Raw genomic sequence first — 24,815 nt, 5'->3', positions numbered from 1 at the left:
TCTCCTCTCCTGTTCAGAAATATCCACGATTCATTCATAAACCCTCGCGCCGCGATCCGTATAGTACAGGCCGGAGAAAATTATTAATTCCGGCAACGAGCCGATTAAAGCCGGAATTTATCTCGTCGCCCACGCGACACCACGAAAAGTGATCGGTAATCCGCGATTTATCGGTCGTATCCCGGCGTCTCCACCCTTCTTACCCTTTATTCCCTTTTCTTTCTATACACCGTTGCGCCAGCCTTTTCTTTTTTTATTTCCGTCGAAGGGGGTTTCGTACTTTGTCACCGTCGTTTTCTCGAACGGAGAATAATAAAAACAAAAAAAAGAAAACGACCCCGTAGAGAATCGCTTTCTCGTTTTGAATCGCGTTCCTCGCCAGATTCCCGGTTTTATGGAAACCTCCGTTCCAATTATACATGACTTGCGATTGATTTCGCGTGTCGTTGATATTGGTCATGGTTCTCCGATAACAGGAAACGCGCGTTGTGTTGGGCTCTCGGTGGCGGATCGATGCTTCTCAAAAGTTTGTTATCTGGGCCAGGCGATAATTGCTCGAAATATTTTATGGTTAGCGAGCTTAGTGTCGGTCTAGACTGGATTATAAATTTTATGAATTTATTGCGAAACGAGAAACTGCAAAGATGTTGGAAAAATATCAGAATATCACTGATTTCTTTATTTTATTTATTTATTAATATTACGTTTTAGCTTTACAAATGGAACTACAGATTTATAATTCAGATCAAATTTGAAATAAGTAATTTATTCATACAAATTCCAATTATATACATTCAAGGGATATAATTATAATTTTATGTTATTATATAGCTTCCTATCATATTTACAGTATTAATATTATAAAGAATTGTTTCAACGAAGTTCTTAAATTTCATTAATCTAAATCAAGTGTCACGTGTCGCGATAATCGTCTTAGCTCAATTCAAAAAGCGACTTATCGTCTCTGAACCGCGTAATCGAACTCCACCTCACAATTTTAATAACAGTGCGCGTAGATTCGTGTATAATATAATTAATAATCTTCAACGGAAGCGGCCTTATAACTTCAATAATTATGAAATAAAAAATATGAAACCGGCGCTGACATCGCGTTAGCCTTTCGATCATTTGAAATTTCACGCACTCAATTTTATTATTAACCCTTTGCACTCGTGTGGCGACTCTGTAGCACGACTGCAATTGTTACATCACGTCTCAAAATAATATTTCTACTATAAAAACTTACATTTAAAAAATTATTAAAAATGTAACTGTCTTTGTACGAGTTACGAGATTCAATTTCAATTGAACATAACCTCTTTACCTTATAAAATGGAAATGTCACATGTTAGAAATGTTACTTTAGAATTACAGTTCAAATGGCTTCGATTGCAAAGGGTTAACGCTAACCATAATATAAAGATGACTGGCAGCGTCTCCGAAAAATTGCAAGATCGAGCTCCATTAATTTTAATAACAGCATAGATGATCGTGTACAAAGAAATATATTTCATATAATTAATAACTTGGATAATTGTAAAATAAAAAATATAAAACCGGCGAGGATTTCGGTCGCGGTCGCCGCCGTTCCGCCTCGCGATAAGAGAATCCCGCTACCGATTCCGCTCCATTCTCGTTCTCCGTCCACCGTGCTACATAAACCCCCTTTTTTTCCCTCGGTTCGCCGGGTTCGGACGTTGGCGGACACGTCTCCCCGCACGGTGGCACGCGCATAAGACAAGCGCGTGGGTGGCTGGGATAAATTATCGGCTTAGGCCTGGAATTTCTGACCGCGGTTTCCGCTCGTTGCGAGATAGCGACTTAAGCACGTAAGTTAAAGGGGTGTGGGGGGTGGGGGGAGGAGAACACGCCGTTACTACTTTCGGCCGTGTTTCTACTTCGCGATCCTCCCTTGGCCGCGATAAACTGTGTGTGTGTGCGCGCCTCTGCCTAGCGATTCTTCCTCCTCCTCCTCCCCCCCCCTCTGATCTAGCACAATCGATTCCGCTCACGCGGCCGCGGCCGCTCCTGTCGTAAATCGGCGCATTAACAGCCGTAACTCGTCGATTATCGACTCTCTCGGACGCTGTTCCGTGTCCGAATGACGCGGACGCGATTTTTTCGAAAACGGTCCCTCTGCGATCTTTACGGTCGTTATTTACCGTTTTACGACGGTTTTTTATCGGCGCGAAGGGTGCAAGTGCTCGCCGTTCTGGAAACGTGACTTTATTAATTCGTTGCCGAGGAATGCGCAAATTAGTGGATCGCGGATTTCTTATTAGAATTATGTTAGACAATTTGATATATTATGTAGCAGAAATCTTATTAGAAAATTCTTATCGGAATAAAAATTGTTTCACTTAATTGTAGGAACGTTAGGTCTAGTAAAAATGTACTTTCTTTTCTAGTCAATTTAATACGTTACACAATCGGTGATTTTAGTCAATAATACATCAAATGTACAGTCTAGTTATCAGTTATTTTAAGACTATTTTGTGGTTAATCGTAACCAATTTTTGAACAATTTACTACACTATTATCTATAAATTCTTGGCGAGCAATATTCTTGACTAAAAATTAATTACTAGACTCTGGATCTTCATACTAAATTGCAGACATAACCTAGCCATTTCTCGTACTTTTAATCAATTAATATTTTCGACGAATATATTTGTCATAATAGAAAATGTTATCATTTCTTCGTGACATATTTGTTAACAACTGCTTGCCTGAACAAAATGACATATACTCTGATATACTCTGATATACTTTATAAAATTATATATTTTAGAAAAACCTTACATTTCAATAAAACACGTCATCAAACGTGTACAGTATAATTATAGTACCTTACTACACACTTTTACCAAAGAGATGAAACATTTTTCTACTTATTCCTAAAGATTCGAATTCTAAATAATTACGTTGGCCTTCTCGGAACAGTTCGAGAATTCTCGGATAATTAAAGTACCCTAATGTTATCGACGAAACGTTAAGTCATGCGTCAAGGGATACGCAGCATGAACTGATAAATTTCCTGGTGGAAGTCGAATGAAGCGATCACGCGACGGCCCCCGCGTTTATTTTCAAAAACACGGGTCAAAAGTTATCACGAGGATCGAGGGGCGCTCTCTCTTCCTCTCTCTCTCTCTCGAAGGGCTCGGAATAAATCGTCGAATAAGTCCCTTTGGCGCGGAAGGGCAGCGCTTCGTGCGGACGATTCATTGGCCTTATGCACGCGAGAGTATAAACATGTCGCTGGCTCATTATTTATCGAATTGTCTTAGTGGCCGGCGCTGTTATCCTCAAGAACCCCGTCTATAATTGCGGACCTGGGTACTTTGGCGGCAGCACGTGACCCCGCTACCACGAGATTATAAACGGCCGATAGTGATTTATGCAAACAAGACCCGGGAATAAAATATTCTATTCTGCTACTTGAATTTCGCTGTCGAATATTGATTTCATTTTTCTTGCGATTGGTAAATGAATTTTTAGGTATTATAGTAATATATCTTACAGATAGAGAGAAGTACTAAAACAGTTTATAACATTTTATTTTGCAGTTTACGATATTATAAAAATGTTCCTAGGAGAAGTTTCTAGTACAATAGAAATCGTAAGAAGTTTAAATAAATCCAATCTTGCCACTGTTGTAGAATTAGGTTATGGCAATTTCGTCCTCTTCTTATAAAGTATTAAATCATTTTAATTTTAATACTATTTACCTAGTGTTTTAATCCTTTGCACTCCAGGCCATTTTAAGCCTAGATTTAAAATAGCTATTTTAACCAGCTGCATTTCCATTTTATATAACTTAGTGTAATTTATGAATATGAAATTGAGTCTAGGTTATGTTAAGGTCTAAGGTTATGTAATCATAAAACTGTTACGCTTTTAACAATCTTTTAAATAAAAGGGTCTTTGATAATGCCAAAATTGTAGATAAAATTAAGACAAAATTAATATATAGTTCTATATATAGTTTTTATATTATTATATAGTTAATACTATGTGAAACCCATTTTCAAGATAAGATAGTTCACCTATAAAAATTCTAATTTACTGTACTATTATATAAAGAAACGCGTTTCATTTGTACGCGAATTAAATGAATCGAAGTTCCAATTCGAAGTATAAACATCGCGATAAAAATAATAAAACGTCCCTCGAAAATTAAAAGCGAGGGATTTTCAGACTTAATCACCGATCAGAAGCGCGTCACGTGGAATTATTATTAGTCATCGAACTAGTCGATCCCGCCCTTCGATCTCGATCCGTCTGGCCCCATCTTGAATTCGCCGTAAAGAATTTCCCCGCGGAATCACGGGTAACAGATGTTCGATGAATCGACGTACCTCCTCGCGTATACACACTCCACCCTCTCTCTCTTTCTCTCTTTTACGCTCGCTCTTCTCCCCCGTCAGTTTACACAGATTTGTTTGACGTTCCGGCCTCCCCATTGTCTTCATTGTTGCCCGCCTCATACTGGATTACGTAATTTTGAATTTCTCCGTGGCGCGCGCGCGCGGCGAGTCAAAGAAAAACGAGAGAGAGAGAGAGAGGGAGGGAGAGGGTTGGAACAATCGCGCGAAATTATGATCGTGAATGGCCGATAACTGGGAGAAGGGGGTTGGCGGCGGCGGGGGCGCGAAAGGGACGGCCGACAGGCGAATATTCGATGCATGAAATTTCCATTTGGCTGTCACATGGGAACAAATAGTTGGCGCGAAATCGATGCCGCGACTAGAATACCCCCGATTCCGACGAATTTATCAAGATTCGCGGCGAATTCCATTTAGCACCGTTCGCGTCGCAACTTTTCGCTTTTTTCCTCCCCCCTCCCCCCGCCCCCCCCACCGAGTTCTTTTCTTGCGCGCGTTAACGCGATATATATACGCCGAAACGGGATTATTCAAATTCCCGTGCACACGGAAATACGATTTTTCTTCCTCATTTTCAATGCGCACGTGCGCGCCGCGGAACAATTGCTGTTTTCCGTCGAAAATTAAGCGAAACGATTTCTCGTTGTTCGAGAGTTCTATTGGTTTGATCGGATGGCCGATGCTCGGAGCTTTCGCTCCGTGAAATGCGATGATTGCTTTCGCTTTTTATTGGCCAATTTTTTCGTCGACAACGGGAATTTATTTTTCGCATTATGACTTGTATAATTATATATGAAAATGAGAATTCGCATGGCGATGAAATAGAAGCTTTGTAATATTTTCTAGCGTTGTTTAAGTTTACTTGCTCGTAATATTTATTTTTTTACACAAGAAAATAGATTTATATAATTAATAGACATTTTACAGAAATTCGAATTAAAAGAAGGCTTACTTAGTCAACTAAAACGTTACTCGTGACTAGGTTATGTCAAACCACCCCTTGTCGACTTATACGAATTTTAAATGGCTGCCCTTGAATGTTTAAACATTGTTAAATCTAAAATTAGAAGAGAAATTATATTCTCACTTAAAATAACGATTTGTTCGATAATTCTTACAGAACAAATCATTTGTTTAAACATTGTTAAATGTAAAATTAGAAAAGAAATTATATTCCCACTTAAAAGGACGATTTGTTCGATAATTTTACAGAACAAATCATTTGCTAAAAATCTCCATCACGAGTGGTACTCACGAAAGTCCATCATCATCCATTTTCTCCATTAAAAACGCAAAAGCGATACAATAAAATCGCTTTAACGCCTCGCCGTACTTTAATCAATCTGACTCGTAATTATGATTTCTAACAATAACCTGTTAAGTATGAATGTTATTTGGTCTTTTTAAGTCGAAATAAAATTCTATCACTAATATTCAAGGCGCTGAAGTAATTGCAAGCACTCGTTAAACATTAATTTCATGTCTCTTCTAAGAAATTTATTCCAATCGAAAATTATTCGATCATTATAACTGCGAGGATAAAAGTACTGTAAGGGATTAAATCCAAGAGCCGGAGATGACAGTGTCGATTCAAACGTTCCCCGCGGGTTTCTTAATTTCATTAAATCGCGCGGGTCGCGGTGGAACGCGCGGCTACAAAAATCGGCGGCTAATACGCGCGTGAATTCCTCGTTGCCGATCATAAATCTCGCGCGCCAATCATCCCCGGCCTTCTTCTTCGTTCAAGGACCGGCGTCGGCGCGGAGGCATCAAGCGACGTTTCTTCGTCACCGTGTAGAGATTCACGTCAGCTCACGACAATGGGGCCCTCGTTGCTATAGGTATTCTTTCGCCGCGTTTCCGTCGTTCGACGACGATGATCGATAAGCCGGCGCTCTTACACGTCCGCTGTACACACCGTTGGCTCCCCCTCCCCTCCCCCCTTCTCCTTCCTTTCGATATTAATCTCGACGAAAATGCACGCTTGTTCGGTTAATCATTGGCATTGTCGGCCCTCGAGAGCCTGGGATCGAAGACGGAGAGAACGGTCGCTCGGATCGCGCTCGATTAGGTTATTGTCGAGGCGCGCGGCGAGTTTCGGGAAAACGGGGCGCCTTTGTCTCGCGAAGGTACCGCGATCCTGATCTTGATGCGATTATGCCGTTTTACGATCTGCCAATCGGATAAGCACGGTACAAGCTGCGGTCGAGAGAACATGTTCTTTTTTCGATGTTAATTTTATCCTGTAACGATGTTTGACATTTATGTCGTTTATGTTTGCATGTGTTAAGGTGTGCTCGGTTATGTCTGTTGTGTGTTTTGTGTCTCTTAGATGTGTTTCCACTGTGTTGTCTTCTTTTAACGAAGAGGCCATTTTGTGGTTAGAAGGTGTCTATATGTGGTACAATGCATTTAAGAATAGAATAAATACGAAATTGTATTAAAAATGCTATAACTACGATCTTACATTATTTTCAAATTGTTACTTTTTAGCATACATTTATACATGTACATTTTTATATACATTTTCTGCTGGCATGTATTTCTTAAAATTTAGTTCGAACTATTTCTGTTTCGTATGGGGATTGATCTGGTTAGCTCTTATTTTAAGAGTAATTATTACAACAACTAGAATTTATTAAGAATAATTTCAATATAGTCATTAATTTTTTAATAGTTTCAATAAGATGAAAACAACCCTTAGACATTCTTAAATCTTTTTAATATTAGTCGTACCATGATCTAAAAGTGACTGCAAGTACCTCCTAAAAATCGCAAGATTGAACTCTATTAAATTCCTTACAATTTTAATAACAATGTATAAAGATATATATTTAATAATCTTCAACGAAAGCAGTGTTATAACTTCGATAATTATTAAACAAGAAATACGATAGTTTGAGCGGCTTTGATTTCGCGTTAGCCTTTCTTTTAATTTTATTTTCAACACTACCCATAACCTAAAACTGACTGAAACTAAAATTGCCTAAAACTTAACCTAGAAATTACAAGATCGACTTCCATTAATTTTAATAACAGTGTGCTTAGATTCGTGTACAAAGGATTATATTTAATGATCTTCAACAAAAGCGGTGTTATAACTTCGATAATTATGAAATAAAAAAATATGAAACCAGCGCCGATTACGCGTCAACCTTTCGTTTACATGAAATTTCATGCACACAATTTTATCGTGACTACGAATTTTATCTAAGCGATTATCTCGTTCTAACGAGAGCGATGCATGAAAATTGTCGATCGCGCGATAAACCGGTGAAATTGTGCTGACGGATTCGAAACGTCCTGTGTTACAGGAATGGCCGGCAGTATGGGACAAGCTGGAATGGGCTCGTACTACGGTCCTGCCGCAGCTTATGGTTCACTATCGGCGGCAAGCATGGCTGCGGCGGCGGCTGCGGCTGCCCAGCAGTCTGCGGCGGCGATGTCCGCGGGCCTTGCGGCACCTGCTCAGGTGAGTCGACCTTTCTCTCTCTCTCTCTCTCTCTCTCTCTCTCTCTCTCTCTCTATTGTAAATAAATACCACTTGCGAGTCTCCGTTTCGTGTTTGTCCAAGTACCGAGTCCCCACTTGTGGATTTAGTACGATCCACTTGCAGAAGGAACCTCGATCGTCGCGCGTAAACTGATACGGAAACGCGGCCATTATGATAAACGGAGAATTGCAAGGTTCAAAAAGTCTCACTATAATAGCAAAGTATTTATCATTGAGAAAGTATTCGTTCGCAAAAGTAGTCATTGCTAAGAAATGGTTCATAGTCGTTGCTAAGAATTCATCTGCAATATTTTATTTAAAGAATTAACCCTTTGCACTCGAAGCCATTTTAACTGTAAATTTTAAATCATTTTTCTGATGTACAGTATTTCCATTCTAAGTAACGAAGTGCAGTTTTCATATATACCAAATTAAAACTTGCGATTCATACGAAAACTTTCATTTTCAACAATTTATGAAAAATTAAACTCTGTCGCTATAAAAATTATTTTAGTAGGCGACAGAACGATTTTAGTGGTGCCTCAGAGTCACCACTCGAGTGCAAAGGGTTAATTATAATTTCTATGTAATGATTTCTTAGAAGAACGAATTATTACGATTTCTTAAAATAAATAATTATAACAATTTCTACAGAATATTTGGTTAAAATCACAAATTACAGAAAATTCGTCACGTATCTTATGTTTTATAAAAAAAAAGTTTCGTTATGTTTTATAAAATATCAATTGGACCTGAAACAAATCGAATACAATAAAGCAACGAAACAAAAAATAAAAGTGCAACGATGCAGTTCAGAGACTTATGAACTTATCCTGCAATGTCTGCGAACATTTCACTGCTATTTCACATAAAAAGATCAACTTCCTTAACCCTTTGACTACGGCACACTTTGTTACGCACTGATCGTACCATACGGCAGGGATTGTGTTACGATGTGCGCCGGGAACGGCGAATTTTTGGGCAGGGATGCATTTTTGTTAAAACATATTTCAATAATCAAAAATCTGAATTTTACTATATTAAAACAATATTATTTATTTTCTTGAATCTGACTTGGCATAAATATCTAATAAACATTGTCTAAATAAAAAATAACAAAATATTTAATAATCAAGTAAGGTATAAAGCGCCTCTAGGCGTCCTCCGTATCACAAAGCCAAACTGCGCTGGGCGCCTGAAGGCGCTCTCAGTATCACAAACGCAAAATTTCTAAGCGCCTATAGGCGCCCACAGTAGCCAAGGGGTTAAATGGTAATATCTCTAAAATCGTCGCGATTTGTTGAGCGCATCAAAATGCAGGCGACTCCGCGATGTCGACACGGTCACGCTACGATTTCCGATCGCGAAGTGAAACGAATCGTGAGACGAGTTTCCGCGAGGCTCGCCGCGATGCTCTGTTGTTCCTCTTCTTGAACAAACGCCCCGGCCGCGCCATAGGCGAACGCACGGCAAAAGCCTCGTATATGGCGGTTTAGAAGATTGCGACAAAGCCGGACGGAGTTGCGGGGGAATTTTAATTGCGCATTGTTACGGGGAACGGCTGCTTTCGTTTATCCCCGCGACCGAATTCAGCGCGCGTTGCGTTCGTTCTTGCCGGTTGGCTCGTTTCGAACGGGCCGAGGCGTGCGGGAAATTAGAAAACACGGAGTTTCCTTCGTTGAGGCGCGTTTCTAATGACGAGGGTGGGATGGCTTTATCATTGACTGGTTTGCGAAAATTATGCTGCGATTATCATGCGACTCTGCAAATATCGAAGACAAAATGCATGGTGCATAAAAATTTGTCGAAGGGACGAACATCATAAAACGCGATCAGATAGTTGCATGAATCGTAAAATAATTGTATAGTGTAGTCAGAAAGTTGTACAAATTGCAGAACAATTATATAATGCAGCCAAAAGGTTGTACAAATTGCAGAACGATTATATAGTGCAGTCAAAGAGTTGTACGAATTGCAGAGCAATTATATAGTGCAGTCACAAAGTTGTACAAATTGCAGAGCAATTGTTCTATTATATAGTGTTATAATTATATAGAGCAGTCAGAAAATTGTACAAATTGCAGAACAATTGCACAGTCAGAAAATGATCCAAATGCTAACAAATTTTGTCGTGCAAACAGAAAGTTGCTCGAGTGACAAAAAATTATACAGCTTTATTAAAAAGCTCTGGAAATAAATTGTACAGTACCAACATTAAAAAATTGTATAGTGCCAGTGTTAAAAAATTGTACAGCATATAGATATAAACAAATATCGAACGTCTCTCTATTAAAATTAGAAAGTAGTACAGGTATGAAAAATTAATTTAGCGCAATCAGAAAGTTGTACAAGTGTCAACAAATTATATAGCACAAGCAGAAAGTCGTGCAAACATGAAAAAAGACCGTATAGAGAAATCAAGAAGTTGCACAAATGTCAGAGGATCTCGCAGTGAAATGAGAAAGTCGTACAAATTATCTAAAAATTGTACAACATAATCAGACGGTGTCAAGACGATGATCGAGCACGAGAGGCGATCATTAAAGAGTCCATCGACTAGCTTCCGGTAGCCAACGTGTCAAGATGAACAATTTCATGAGCAATTACACGATCGAACGAACAAGGAGGCATTAGTCTCACGTGGAGAGCGACTACTATAGAGAAGACAAAACAATGATTCCTCGGACGACAATGCACGATTCAATCAGGGAACAACACGGTCGATCCACCGCGTTGTATGGGGGGGAACCAGGAGGAAGGGGGATCGGCGATCACGATTTGTCAGACACGAAAAATGCGTAAGACATGCTCGTATGGGGAGCAGCAGCGTTATCGAGATGCAGGCGAAAAAAAGAGCCACCCACGCGGTTATTTCTCCGTTGTCCCTATTCAGCGGAATTTGACGTCGGAGGATGCCGATCGGGAATCTCGAGATTTATTCGCTCTTCGATCCATTTTCGACGGTGACGCAGAATTTTTCATCGCGAACGAAATACCATCGATCGGAGGATCTCGTTTCTGCAAAGTTGTACGATGTAAAATAATCCTGTATCAATCGAAACGGGGATTAGGCTTTCCTGTGATTTTAGATCGATGAATCGATGTTTGAACATCGTCTGGCATATAAGTTTATCGAGACGTGATGTAGTCTGTTAAGGAAAATATTTTTCATATTTTATAAAGTAGCTAATATTACTAGGTTCGTAGATTGTTCACTTGATTCACTTGGTACACCGCCATTGCAATCGTTTAATGGCATATATAAAAAAATTAAATTAAATTAGTAGTAGCAATACATAGAACAGTTACTAGATACAAATTATTAGAAATTATTACAACTATTGATATTAATAATTATAATAATTGATTATAATAGTACCAGCAACTTATGAGTAACGTACTAGCTGCTGTCAAGTCATATTACAATATCTTAAAAATTAAAACAAAATCATACATATTAATAAAATGACTAGTTTCACATTTATTACTTCAATACTGTTGAAATTGTAAAGTCTATATTTTAACCCAAGTATATATTACAATAAATAATATAATATAAATTTAAAATGACTGTCTTGTCATCGTTGTAAAATTGCACGTGTCCGTCGTGTTTAAGTAGGTTTAATGTTACTAGACTATACATTGATGTACTGAACTATACATTGAACTATTGAACTGTAAATTGAATTACTGTACTATAAATTGAATTACTGAACTATAAATTGAATTACTGAACTATAAATTGAATTACTGAACTATACATTGAATTACTGAACTATGCATTGAACTACTGAACTGCACATTGAACTACTAGACTATACATTGAATTACTGAACTATGCATTGAACTACTGAACTGCACATTGAACTACTAGACTATACATTGAATTACTGAACTATACATTGAACTATTGAACTATAAATTGAATTACTGAACTATACATTGAACTATTGAACTATAAATTGAATTACTGAACTATAAATTGAATTACTGAACTATAAATTGAATTACTGAACTATACATTGAATTACTGAACTATACATTGAACTATTGAACTATAAATTGAATTACTGAACTATAAATTGAATTACTGAACTATAAATTGAATTACTGAACTATACATTGAATTACTGAACTATGCACTGAACTATAAAAAAAATAACAAGAATGGCAACGCGAAGCCAGGTCGGAAGATCGAGAGAAGAGATCGACGAGAAGCAATCCCCGATCTCGGCTGGCCTCCGAAATAGCGACCGGCCGAACAAAAAGCCGAAAGAAGCTCTCTCTCTCTCTCTCTCTCCAGCGGCGTTACATCACGAAATCGCGGTCGGTCGCCAAGCGAGAAGAGATAGCCGAGCGAAATTGCTCGTCGATCGGATGTCGATCGAGTCTCCACCGGTCTCGAAACAGAGTCCGCCCTGGCTAGATCGCCCGAATGGAGCCGCGGTGAAGCGAGCAAGAAAGAGAGATGGATGGAAAGATGGAACGATAGATACAGAGAGAAAGAGAGAGAGAGAACGAACGAAGGTGGAACAGAGAGAGAGAGAGAGAGAGAGAGAGAGAGAGAAGGAGTGAAAGAGAAAAAGACAGAGTGAGATAGAAAGAGAAAAAGAGAAAGAACGAGCGATAGAAGAAAAGAGAGAGAGAACGAGCGAAAGAGAAAACGCAGATAGTGAGATCGAAAGAGGAAAAGAGAGAGAGCGAGAGCGAGAGAGAAAGATGAAAAAAGAGAGACGGAGGAGGGAGATAGATCGCTGATGAGAAGCAGCAGGAGCAGCGAGAGAGGATATAGGAAGAGGAGAAAGAAGAGGAGAACGATGCGGAGGACGAGCGTAGGTACGTTTCATTCGTTGTCGCAACAAAGGGGCCCCCGGGTGGCTTCGCAAACAGAAACCGGAGACCGTGGTCTGTGTATGAATTTCCGCAGCTGGGTACGGGAGACAAACAGATAGCTAGTTATTTCTGCATTCAACGGCTGAATGGCCGACGCGTCTGGAACGACGCACCGACGCGATACAGCAGACTATTATTGGCGAACCGGCGAGAGCACGAGCGAAGAATTCCAACATGCGCTCGCCTGTGCGCGCGACTGTTATCGTCCCTTGGACGGAACGGCGGCGTCATCGCCGTCACCGGGACACACCGTCATCGCCGTCATTTGCCCATCGAGGGCCGGCCGTCTTCCGCGGTATCCGCCGTCGTTCCTTCCGTGCCTTTTCCGAAACCATCCGCGCCGACGACGGCGAAAACCTTTCTCCATCATTGAAAACTTTAAAACATGTTTTCTCAATTAATTTAAACAAAGCGGCGCAATAATTAGACTATGGATTTTTATGCGAAATAATAACTGTGTTGATTGTATGACAGAAATGCTAGGTAGACATTTCTTTCTTTCTCGAGTTATGTCATCGAGTTCCAAGGAATAGGTGAGCAAAGTTAAATCATTGAAACAGGATAGAAGTTGCTAAGCGTCCTCTATCGTCTCTTGCAACAGACACTGGAAATTGTGTAAAGATTCTCAACTAGATTGTAACAGAAAAGTCACGATACATTTTTGTCACGAGCTTGAGCTAACTAGAAGCAACAGTTACCAGAGGTAAAAAATAAAACTCGAGGAATTAAGAAGAAAATCTTAGAACAATAATGACCTATGCACTATATGCACCAATGCATTAATGTTAGAAGCTTGAACGAATTAAGAACCGCAAGGACCAAAAATAGTAGAATAGCCTCTAAATTACTGAGAAAGAACGTCCAAGAGTTTCCTAAGCCGGACGCTCTATGAAGAATGAGATATTTAACATAGATGGAATAAGAATCTTCGAAAAAGAGGAGCATAAATCGTGGGATAGAAGCGGCACAATGTGGCGATTACAAAAGAGGATCCACGGGACGCACATAAATTCGAAGACGTAAAATTCGCGGGTTCGATCGACTCCGAGCACCGTCGACACTGGTCCAGGTCGATCCATATGGGCGCAATGTGGGTGAAATATCGGCGACCCCGGCGTGTGCAACAATGGCCACCGCCGGTTGACTTTCTTGGTCTAGTCGACTTTTCTGACCCCCGAGAGCGAGGAGAGGGGCCATTCGGAAAATAAAGTAAGCTAGCAAAAGACATTCCATTCTCCGACCAGTCTCTCTCCGACTTCTCCTCTCTCTCTCTCTCTCTCTTTCTCTCTTCGTCTCGCCGAGTGTGCCGGCGCGGTGCGTCTCCTTTCTGCGCGTCCCTTCGTTCTCCGACGACACATGGCAGCGAGTAGAATAGACGCTTTTGTGAATGAAAACAGAAGAGAAACGTTTCGACGTTATTGTACGGCTGAATTGTGACATCGTGATGGCGGAGGATAATTAAGTCTTGCCGGGCAAGGTCTGGAGTGTCCGGGCTCTAAACGAGAGCTAGAGAAACTGTGCGGCGGTGGCGACTCTCGAATGTTTCCTGGCCATTTCATAGCCTCTGTCTTATGAAATTAAATGTACACTGACACGCCCGACTGTCTGAAACGCTCGGCCATCTCGCTATTACAACTCCCATTTCCATTATTATATCCATTCATGCTCGGAGATGGTACGTCATAATTGCAATTTTTATTTGCTGCTTCAATGCCACAGTGCCTCGTTACTTATACATTTATTCGATTTCTCTTTCGCTGAGAACTTTACCTTATTGCGAATCTTTCGCGATCACTTACAAAATTATAATTACAGAATGAAATGATAGATACAAGATATCTGTAACCGATGGATTTATTAAAGACATAGATCATATTTTCGAACCATTAGTCTACATTTTAGTTTTAATCAAATCTCAGACATTACGGGAAAAAGGGAAACGGACTTGTTAATTATTTAAACAATGTACAATATCATCCGCCTAAAATCGCACAATTCTCTTGGAAGACTCGTCGACGCGTACCAAATCGGAAAAGGCCATAAATTGCATCGAGTCTCGAGCGACTCGCGCATCGAAGACGGCCTCGCGTCAACAAAATGGCGACCGTTCACTTCGGCGTCCGCCGGTTTTTCACACGTCTCCGGACGATTAGGCGGCAATCGTGATTCCATAAATCGGTGAAACAGCCCGCCGAGTGTTCCCATGGTGGCGCACAAAGGGCCGTGGAATGCGGGGAACACTTAATTTCCGGATCCATCCGTGGCGGAGGCCCCGGAGAGGGCCCGATATTCGCGAGGAGGATTTTGAGGCGGGAGAGGAACCGAGCGGTAATCAATTGGACGTAGCAGGGAGGTGAGACGAGCGAGGCAGCTAAGACTGGATGTAAATCATCCGGACAAAGCCGCTTAACGATCCGACAAAGGGTCCCGCTCTCGGTCCCTGGTCCACGAATTATAGAATCGGGAATACGCGCTGCTCACGGGACCTCTCTCGCCTTTTTAAGTATCCTCGCGGGTTTCACGCGTCGGAACCTTCCACCTCCTCCACCTCCGCCTCCTTCGCCTCCCCCTTCTTCTCGGCCCCATCCTCGAAACCGACGGCTCGTGGCCACCGCATCGTTATAAAATTTATAGCCATTGACAGCTTTGTCCTCCGCCGTAGAACAAATCTCCGCGCCTCCGATCCGCCGATTTCGCGATCCGAGAGCCCGCACCGAGTCGAATCCGCCGCGATCGCTTCTTCTTACCGCGCGGCTTCGAATACCTCTTGACCTCCGCCCACGCGCGATTTTATACCCCTTGCTCTCTGGATTTATTAAAATTGATCGGTGACACGGGATCCATTAGCTACGCGCTAGGTCCTTCCACGGCGGAACGCCGAGGAATGCTAGCGGATCGCCTTTGGCAAGGGACCCGTCGTTTTCTTGTTCTGCGGTTGGAAGCTGGTGGCGAACGCTTTGGGGAATTTCGAGGACGACAGCTGTCGCTTGACAGATTTTTAAAAGAAGGAACGTGAATAAATATCTCAAGTTTTCGCATTGTTTGAAGCAACTTTGATCAGATTTTAGAATTAACAGTCTGGAATCTGGTATTGGTAGTGATGATTAATTAATTTCATCATTAAGTATAATATAGTTAGGCATAATGGGTTAGGTATAACATTTAGGTATAATAGTATTTTCTATATTTATACACCGTTTTATCGTTCATATGTTATTTGAAATGGTATCAGTCGGGGACTAATGAAAGACCTATGGTACCTGCATATAACTAGACGGAAGGTTAAGGGTCCCAAAGGGGATCATCTTGAACTGATACAAGCTACCTTCAATCACTACCAATCTCCTTAACCCTGACCTAACTCACACCCACTAACAAATCCAAATTCTGTTTAACGTTGCAGGTGGTGAGCTCGATGGACGCGATGAAGTACTCGATGGAGGCGGACAAATATCGCGCCGCGTACATGCCGCCCAGCACCCTGGCAATGAGCATGTACTCGGACCCGAAGTACCTGGACTCGAGCCCGAAGTCGTACCTGGACCGCAGCTACCTGGACTCGGCGAAGGCGTACTTCGAGCAGTCGAAGCTGTACATGGACCAGAAGCCGTCGATCACCGACTACAATCGGCCGAGCTACGAGCACAACAAGCTGTACGAGGAGTCGAGCCCGGGGAGCGTGGTGGGCGGCGGCGGATCGACGAGGTCGCCGGCGGCGGAGTCGCCGGACATGAGCAAGCAGCACGAGAGGACCGAGCAGGGTTCGTCCAGCGCCAGCTCCACGTCGACGTCGTCGGCAGCGAGTCCCGGGGCGAGCCTGCCGGCCTATTACCCGGGGCCAGTTCAGAGCAGCGGTTTGCTCGGGCCCCAGATGAGCCAGTACAGCGGCTACCAGACCGCTCCCGCACCTGGGAACGAGTCGTTCCGACGACCTCTCACTGTCATCTTCTGACCCGATAGAACGTAGCTCTGATCCTTCTTCGAGGAGCAGTTTCCCTAGTGAGTTGGTCCGCGAGGCTGGTCCGGAGCTCTCCGGAGGCGTAGCTGTGAAATGTGATTACTGTCGGACGGAGGGCCAGCGCGGTTGGAATGCGTCGGCTCGGTGACGCTCGGCGACGAGGCACTGGCTGCCCTAACAGCGGAGCCACCGACGCGGAAAGTCGGGCCTGGACGACGGGCTCCGGAAAGGTTTCGTCGGGCTCTGTGAGACATCGTCGCGACACAATGTCACCGTTTTCTACGGGACTGCTCGAGGAGTCGACTTTCGAGGGACGTCGCGTGTCCGCGACAGATCCGCGACACATGTCGTCGCCGCCAACTCTCTTCTCGTCGACGTCGGCAGCTTTTCCTTGGCCGTGGTAGTCCAATCCGAGCCCCTCCCAGGTAACGCAAGTAAGTCAGCATTGCTTGTTCGCGTGTGAACCGCCAAGGGAACCGAGCCGCCAGAGCCCGGGAAAATGGCGGCGGTCCACCCGAGAGAGAGAGAGAGAGAGAGAGGTGGCTCTCGGACCAGCGAAAAAGGACCAGTTTACTCGGCCCGCGAGGTGTATCCAGGGCCGCCAATGGTTGCGCATCGCGTTGACAGCAACAACGAAATCGAATCGCTCCGTTCTAACCAACCGTAGACGCGGAGCAAGACGCAACGATTATTTATCCAGCGTGCAGCGAGCGACGAGAATGTTCAGACGGCTTTTAAGGTGGAATAACTTTCTTAGAACTGAACCAAATAAATTCTTTCTTAAACGATAGAGAGAACTGATTTTTCTAAACTAGTCTAGTAAACTACCAGACCTTTACTAGACTGCTTCTTTTAAATTTCGATTCTACTTAGCGTGATCAAAAATATAAAAAATCGGGATTTTTAATTGTTTACAACTCGCGTCAAGATTAACCGACTTCGATAAAATTTACAGCATGCGCATAAATTGCCACAAAATTGAATCTCTTTCAGCGTTAATTACCATTATTATCTAACAAAATTGAAGCTGTTTCGTTCATGTTGGAAAGAGTTATTCCGCTTTAAAAAGCGTTCGAATTCTTACTTTCGTTACTCACTGTAGGTCTCGCCGCCGCAGACGAGGCGATGCAGAGAAATTGTACATAATCCCTGTGTAAATAGTGTAGGCAAGGATTATCGCCGCGCACGACACTCGGAAACCGTTCGCCTTCTGTCGCCGACCGCGTACACTCTCGTTCTGGTATCGTTCCAGAGCTCTGGGATTCAAGATTCTGGTGCTCCAGGATCTGTTCAGCTTCGCCCGTCGAGACTAGTATTGGTAGATTTATACTTTCTTTTAAATCGTAGTCAATTCCATTGGTTCTGACTTATATCTTCGATTTGTCAAATTAAATGCTTGAATTCGCTTCTCATTTGTTTAATTTCTTGTGTTTAATACTTTCGGAGATGCGAGGAAAATTTTATTTATAAAAACTAATTATTCCAGGAGATGTGTCAGTAGGCACTTTATGGATTTGGAGTAATTTTCTAGATTATAGCTATTTTTTTATGATATTGTTTTAACCGCGTTTCTCTCTTATCAGAAAATTGTAATAGCAGTGCTTTGCAACATGTGTCATTTTTTTCTTGAATTAGCTTATATTAAATCATTGTTTCGAGGGAAAGAATATTTAAAAGTATCTGCACTAAGTACTTAATTTTAACTATATTTGTACGAATTAAATTTCTATTGGACTTCGAAAATAATTACTGTAGAATATTATTTCTCACAAATGTATTAACTATGTTACAAAAGTATAAACAGTCAAATTAAGTTCTCTAGAAATCATGCTAAAAATAATCAGTATCATTTATTGGCAATTACATTGAATTACTTAAAAAATAAATAGCACAGTCTTCGAAATATCCAACGCCATAAAATATCATCGCAGCCGTCGCGTCAGCTTCGTCGACAGCTTTTACAAATAAATTTCTCCCGTGTTGCAAAAGTATTGTAAATAGTTTAGGTGGTCGAGTGGAACGGTGACAATTCCTCGGATCGAGAGAAAAAGGAATGACAGGTGTACAGTTCGCAGGAGCGAGACCGTCGCGCGGACGGAAACCGGAAGGAGAACGGGTCGCGCCGCGTGTACGTTCGCAACGTAATCGGTGTACATAGTCGGCCCGGAATCGTTGGCGAAATTCTATCGCGTCCCACGAGTTTCTCGGTTTATCGGCGATCGTTCATGATCGTCCGGCAAACTGGTCTAGACTAGAGATCATGGTCCCAAACGTGTAACAACCCTCGAACGGCGGGGATCATTTTCGCAACTCTGCTATCGACGATATTCATAACAATTACGAGCTTCGGTAATTTTTCCGTAATTTTTCGAAACATATTTTTGGAAATACAATTATTTGTTAGCCTTTTTGTTATTCTAAAGGTAATTTATTTTACTCTTCTAAAATTGTCCTATTGTTATAATTATTCAGTTAATTATTGTACTGTTTAAACAGTAATTTATTTTACTGTTTGAAATTGTACTGTTATTATAATTAATCAGTTAATTATTGTGCTGCTTGAACAGTAATTTATTTTACTGTTAGAAAATTGGCTAATTCAGCGAACAGCATCACGAGTCAAAATTGACCTAATTATTGCCCTGTGAGGGTAAAAGTACACGTGTACACGGTCACATCGTATGCACTTACTTTAGTACGTGTTACAATAAGGAAACATGTCATCAGTTCCAATCCTGAATTTCGAGCGAATTATCAGAACAATCCCATAATTAATTTTCTCGCGATTCGAGGTCGTTTTACAATATGTATAGTATAAATTGCATACGTATCTAAATACACGTAAAATCGTACACGTGCGTTTTGAATATACGTGAAGTGATTCAGGGTCACACGTGATCTAAACACGGCAAAAATACTGTATACGAAATTCACGTGTGCACGTGCTTTTGAGTATACGTGAAAATACGAGTCTCTGGTCTAGACCGTTTCCCTTAGATACGATGTTGTGCGTGTTACGAGCGGGGCTTGGAAACCTAATCGTCGCGAAGCCGACGGGGACACCAAAAAACGAGAAAAAAACAATTAAAAAAAAATAAAAATTAAAAAATTAAGGAAATTAACAATTAAAAAAAAATAACAATCAAAAAAATCACAATCCCTCGTTAGCAGTTAAATACTCTAAACCGCGAACCCTACGCATTTATGATAAACTGCATAATTCGATTACGAAACGATTCATACTGTTCAAAATTCTCTGACGCGAGAAATTGATTGACTCCATCGAAATCACAGTAATTGCAATCGATGCGAAAGGTGTCGCGCGAGCACAGAAATTTGTTAAAATCGACGCTGCTTTCCGAGCCTCGTTCACGAGCGAGAGGTCGACGAGGCCTCCCATATCTCGACTTCGCTTATTTATTATCAAGCTTCCTTTGTTCACGTTTTCCACGTTGACTATTGAGTTGAGAAATCCGGGACAAGTGTAGCGAACCGGAGACGCTTGCTCGTTGTTCCCGTGAATCGCCGGACGATCCTTGCCGAGGCGGGGATCCGAATATCCTTGTCGTAGATCGGCAAGGATCGCCAGGACGCGCCCTGTGTCGCCAGAAAACGCGTTTGTAAAATATCGTTTCCCCTCCCCCTCCCCCTCTATCTGTCCCCCTCGTTCCACCCTCCTCGCGCGTTACTTTCCACGTCGGAGAGAGCACCTAGTGCTCTTCTCACCTATCGGTCGACGCTCCGTTGTTTCGTTTTAACCCTTTCGAGTCTGCTGGTTGGTGTCGTCCGGCGTCGGGCGACTTCGTGAGAAGCGACGGAGAGAGCTTTTATAGATGTTCGTGAATGTGTGAGACAAACGATAGAGAAAGAGAGAGAAAAAGAGAGAGAGAGAGAGAGATGGATGGAAGAATGAGAGATAGATAGACAGAGAGAGAGAGAAAGTAAGAATCTTTTCGATGCTTCGAAAACGTTCACGCCCACCCACACCCCCTCTACCGTTGTACGACGTGTAACCTTTGTATTTGTATCGTTACGATAAATCTTACACAGTGTACCGACTATTCGAGTATTACAATTTAATGCGGCAGACGTAACCTATAAATATTGTACTGTAAGTGAGAAAGCAAAAAATAAACGTTAAGTATTATCCTTCGAAAGTGGTACCGTCACCGTGTAATCTCTCGCTCCCACACCTCCCCCCCTCCCCCGATCCTTCAATCGTTCTCGAATCGAGCGACTTTCTCTTCCATTTGTTCCCATTTTCAATTTCTATCTGGATCTGTTTCTATCCGGATTTCTATCTGATAGTTGAAGAGTTAATTTAAGGACAGTTGAACAGTTAATTCGAGAACAGGTAAATACTTCAACAGTTAAATCAAGAAGAGGTAAATATTTAAACAGTTAATTCAAGAACAGGTAAATACTTAAACAGTTCAAGAATTGTTCAAATTAAGAAATTCAAATTAATTCAAGAATTTATAGATATTTAAACAGTTAATTCAAGAATTTATAGATACTTAAACAGTTAATTCAAGAATTAATAGATAATTAAACAGTTAATTCAAGAATTTATAGATACTTAAACAGTTAATTCAAGAATTTATAGATACTTAAACAGTTAATTCAAGAATATATAGATACTTAAACAGTTAATACAAAAACAGTTAAATACTTAAACAGTTTAATCACTTAATTCAAGAACCACGACAATGTATAATATTCATTGGAAGCGAGTCAGCCAATGGACTTTTATTTCTAGAAAAATTTATCGTTAGATTTTCTCTAGAGATGACGAAATGCAACGTTGAAAAATAAATTAGAGGAGAGAAATTATTTTATAAAAATTGTAAACTGCTCGATACTACATATCATTTTTTAATATAATTTAAATATTGTCTAGGTTAGCTTAATTCGAAGCCATTTTACCTCGAATTCCAACATAGTTTCGTTGATTTACAGTATTTCCATTTTATATAATTTATCGCATTTTGTCCACATAAAATTGAGTCATACAGTCGCACTTTTAATCATTTTCTAGACACTGACAATTACGATAATTTACAAATTATTTCGAGACATGATTGAACAATTTTTAAGCCACTCGAGTGCGAAGGGTTAATTTTCAACCCAGCTTTGAAAGACTACGTAGAGTCTTTGGTAAAAGCTTTAGTAAACCATTGAGGAAGTTGGACAAAGTCGATTTTAAATTCTTAAAAATTTCCTCTTACATTAACAACAATAACTTCTGCTTCGAACGTCGTCAACATTTCGAAACAGTATTACAAAAGTAACATTTTCAAAAACACCCTCGAGGGCGACCAAATATCAGATTCTGAGAAGAAAAACACCGCGCCCGGCTCCGGATTCACGGGCCGCGAACAATAGTACGAGGCATCGAAATCCAAGATCGACAGGGGCCCAGAAATCCCCGGAAACAAAGGGATCGCGGTCCCACTGGCCCGGCCGAGTTAACTGTGCGCACAATATCTATCGAAATCTGACACGGCGGTCGAAGCGCGAACGTGGAAAAAAAAATGGCAGGAAAGGTCTCTCGGCCAGGGTTTAGCCGACGCATTGTAGGATATCCCGAGAAGCGACAGCTGCGATCGCGGCTGGCACATCGTGATCCCTGGATCCATTCATTCGTTCGCACCTCGGCGACACCTTCCTATGGGTCTTGTCTTCCTTCACGGTTTCGTCGATCGTCAAAGGGACTGGTGCGCGCCGATGTGAGAGAGTTCCCGGATTCAGCTTCGTTTCCGTGAAACGTTTGTTATAACGAACGCCTTCAGAAATTCAAAAATTGCTTTGGAAGCTTAACAGTTTCTTTAGTGGAAGTCTATTGATAGTTTTCAATTATTAAGCCATATAGAAAGATATATACAAATATATTAAAATTCTTTTCGTGTGTAATAATTTCAAAGGAAATTATTAGACAGCTTAGCAAGGAGACGACTAGAAAAATTGTTAATGCCAGGAGATAGTTTATTAAGAAATTTCTTAATTGTACAATTTTGTTAGATAACGATTCTTTAATAGTTTTAGTAAGTTCAAATGAATAGATCAACGTTTTTTTGTTTTTTTTTTCTATTTTTCCACCCCTTTAAATGCGCCTTCGAGTTAGCCGATTATAAAACGTATTTCAATAAAAGATAAATTCTGATATCAGAGGATCGGATAACCGGTTCTACTGTATTAAAAAGGTCTTTATAGATTGTCCACGATACAGCACAGTTATTTAGAAATTTCGAAACGATCAACTCGTTTCCAATAAGTCAAATCACCGAGCATCCTTATAAAAAGAAAAAAAACGTTCCCAATAAAGCAGACAACAGATTTCTGTCAAGACATAATCAACGAGATACCTGTCATCTTCTCACCGAACTAAATTCCCACAACCGCTAAACAGTCGCCGTACGTCCATTCCGAAAGCAGAGATCACCCAGAGTGGTAACACTTCTGGGCTCATCGCGACGCCGAGTCTCCAGACTTGCGAAATCCTTACGTAAGCAACCCGGAATCCTTAGCCGGTGTCGGGCGCTGTCAGTTTAATCAATGGACCATCAAAGGGCCGGGAGTGATTGGTCCGTGGTGTCGAAAGCCGGCCATTGGGGAGAGCCCAAGGTCTCGCGTGGCATAAAAGAAAAGGGTAACGAGCAGTTAGAGACGGCTTGGCAGGGGTCTGGTCGCCGGGCAGCGGCAGCTCGTTTGTTTGCGGCTGGTAACTGTATAAAAAAGCGCAGCGGCCACGGTAGCACGGCCTCACCTCCGCCCAGCAATAATGAGGCGGCGCTCGTGAGAACGGTGATTACCGACTTATGCACGCCTCTTGCCGCGACAAACTGACAATTTTCACCATCATTATCCTCTCGAGGGCCCCGCGCCATTGTTTCTGATCTCTGGAGAGCCATTATGTTGTCGAGACGCCGCCGCCGCCTGTACACGCGTTCACGCTTAGGGACACGCTCCCCTGCAGCCACGGCTCTCCTTCTCGGGTTCTCTTTGGGTTCTCCTGGAGGTGGTGGTGGTGATGGTGGTGGTGGTGGCAAGGACAAGCGCGCGGGCAAGACGCTGGCTACCTTCTCATTAAATCCATTATACCGAGTGAGCAGCGATGAACTCGAGCCGAACGCCCGTCAACCGCGCGGACCTCTCCTCTCCACCGGTTAGACAGATCGTTTAGGTGGAATCTAAATCATCCTCCTTCCCCGTCCTTCGACCACAGCCGGGCCTTCCCGAGGACGTTCAACCCCGATGCACCGTTCCCGGTAACCACTCACGACTTCATTAGTACCTGTTGACTTTGGAATGCTCCGCTTAGAGGACTCGACGCTCTCTCTAGCCTCCTTCCCTTTATCCTCCTCGTCTTCCTTCTGTCCTTTATTCTCCTCGATCTTCTCGTCTTCCTTGTCTTCCTCCTCCTCCTTCTCATCCACCTCATTCTCCTTCTCCTCCTCCGGCCGGCCAAATTCGGATTCGGTTTTTTCTTCGGCTTTCTTCTCCTCGTCTTCCTTCTCTTCCTCCTCCTTCTCCTTCACCTCCTTCCCATCCTCCTCTTTCTCGCCATCCTCCTTCATCCACCTTCATCCTTCGTCTTCCTTCTCCTGCTCCGAACGGTCAGATTCGGATTCGGTTTTTTGTGGGTTTCCTGATTCCCGACCCGGGAAGAAGCCGGGTGCCCCGTGAAGAGCTGATAGGGATTTGATCGTGGGGATCACGGTCGGCCTTTTGTTGCCGATGGGGTTTTAAGTGGTCCATGTAAAGGTCCTGTTACCGCGGCACCGACCCCCGACACCGATGAAGAGGTTCTGCGCCGAGAAGGATACGCTTCTCCGCGGGAGGCGGAGTGATTTAAGATGGCGTTGAATGCCCCGGTTTCAGGTGAAACCGTGTTCGCCTTCTTTCACGACGCGATTTTAATCCCGGTTTCCTGTCCGCTGACGCATTAACGGCTGAGATATGCTGATCCGTCGGCTGGTTTCACCACTGTTTTCGGAACACAGAAACACCAGTTTTACATTCGTCGGCCGCGATGACCACGGACGGCTGCGATCTTGGACGATGATCGAAGGGGTCGTTGCTGGTTG

The 24,815-nt window shown here is 42.1% G+C and overlaps 1 protein-coding gene across 1 annotated transcript in view; it reads left to right on the top strand.

Moving 5' to 3' along the window:
* LOC144475128 (uncharacterized) overlaps positions 1-16,722 on the top strand; it is a 40,298-nt gene extending 23,576 nt beyond the window's left edge. Inside the window, exons 4-5 of the mRNA XM_078190707.1 lie at positions 7,700-7,857; positions 16,174-16,722. Of these exons, the coding sequence (XP_078046833.1) occupies positions 7,700-7,857; positions 16,174-16,722 (707 nt within the window). The remainder of the gene's footprint in view (positions 1-7,699; positions 7,858-16,173) is intronic.
* Positions 16,723-24,815: the final 8,093 nt, after the last annotated feature.

Source organism: Augochlora pura, chromosome 9, assembly GCF_028453695.1.
Source record: "Augochlora pura isolate Apur16 chromosome 9, APUR_v2.2.1, whole genome shotgun sequence".
Lineage (NCBI taxonomy): Eukaryota > Metazoa > Arthropoda > Insecta > Hymenoptera > Halictidae > Augochlora > Augochlora pura.
This window is presented reverse-complemented; position numbering and strand designations above follow the sequence as displayed.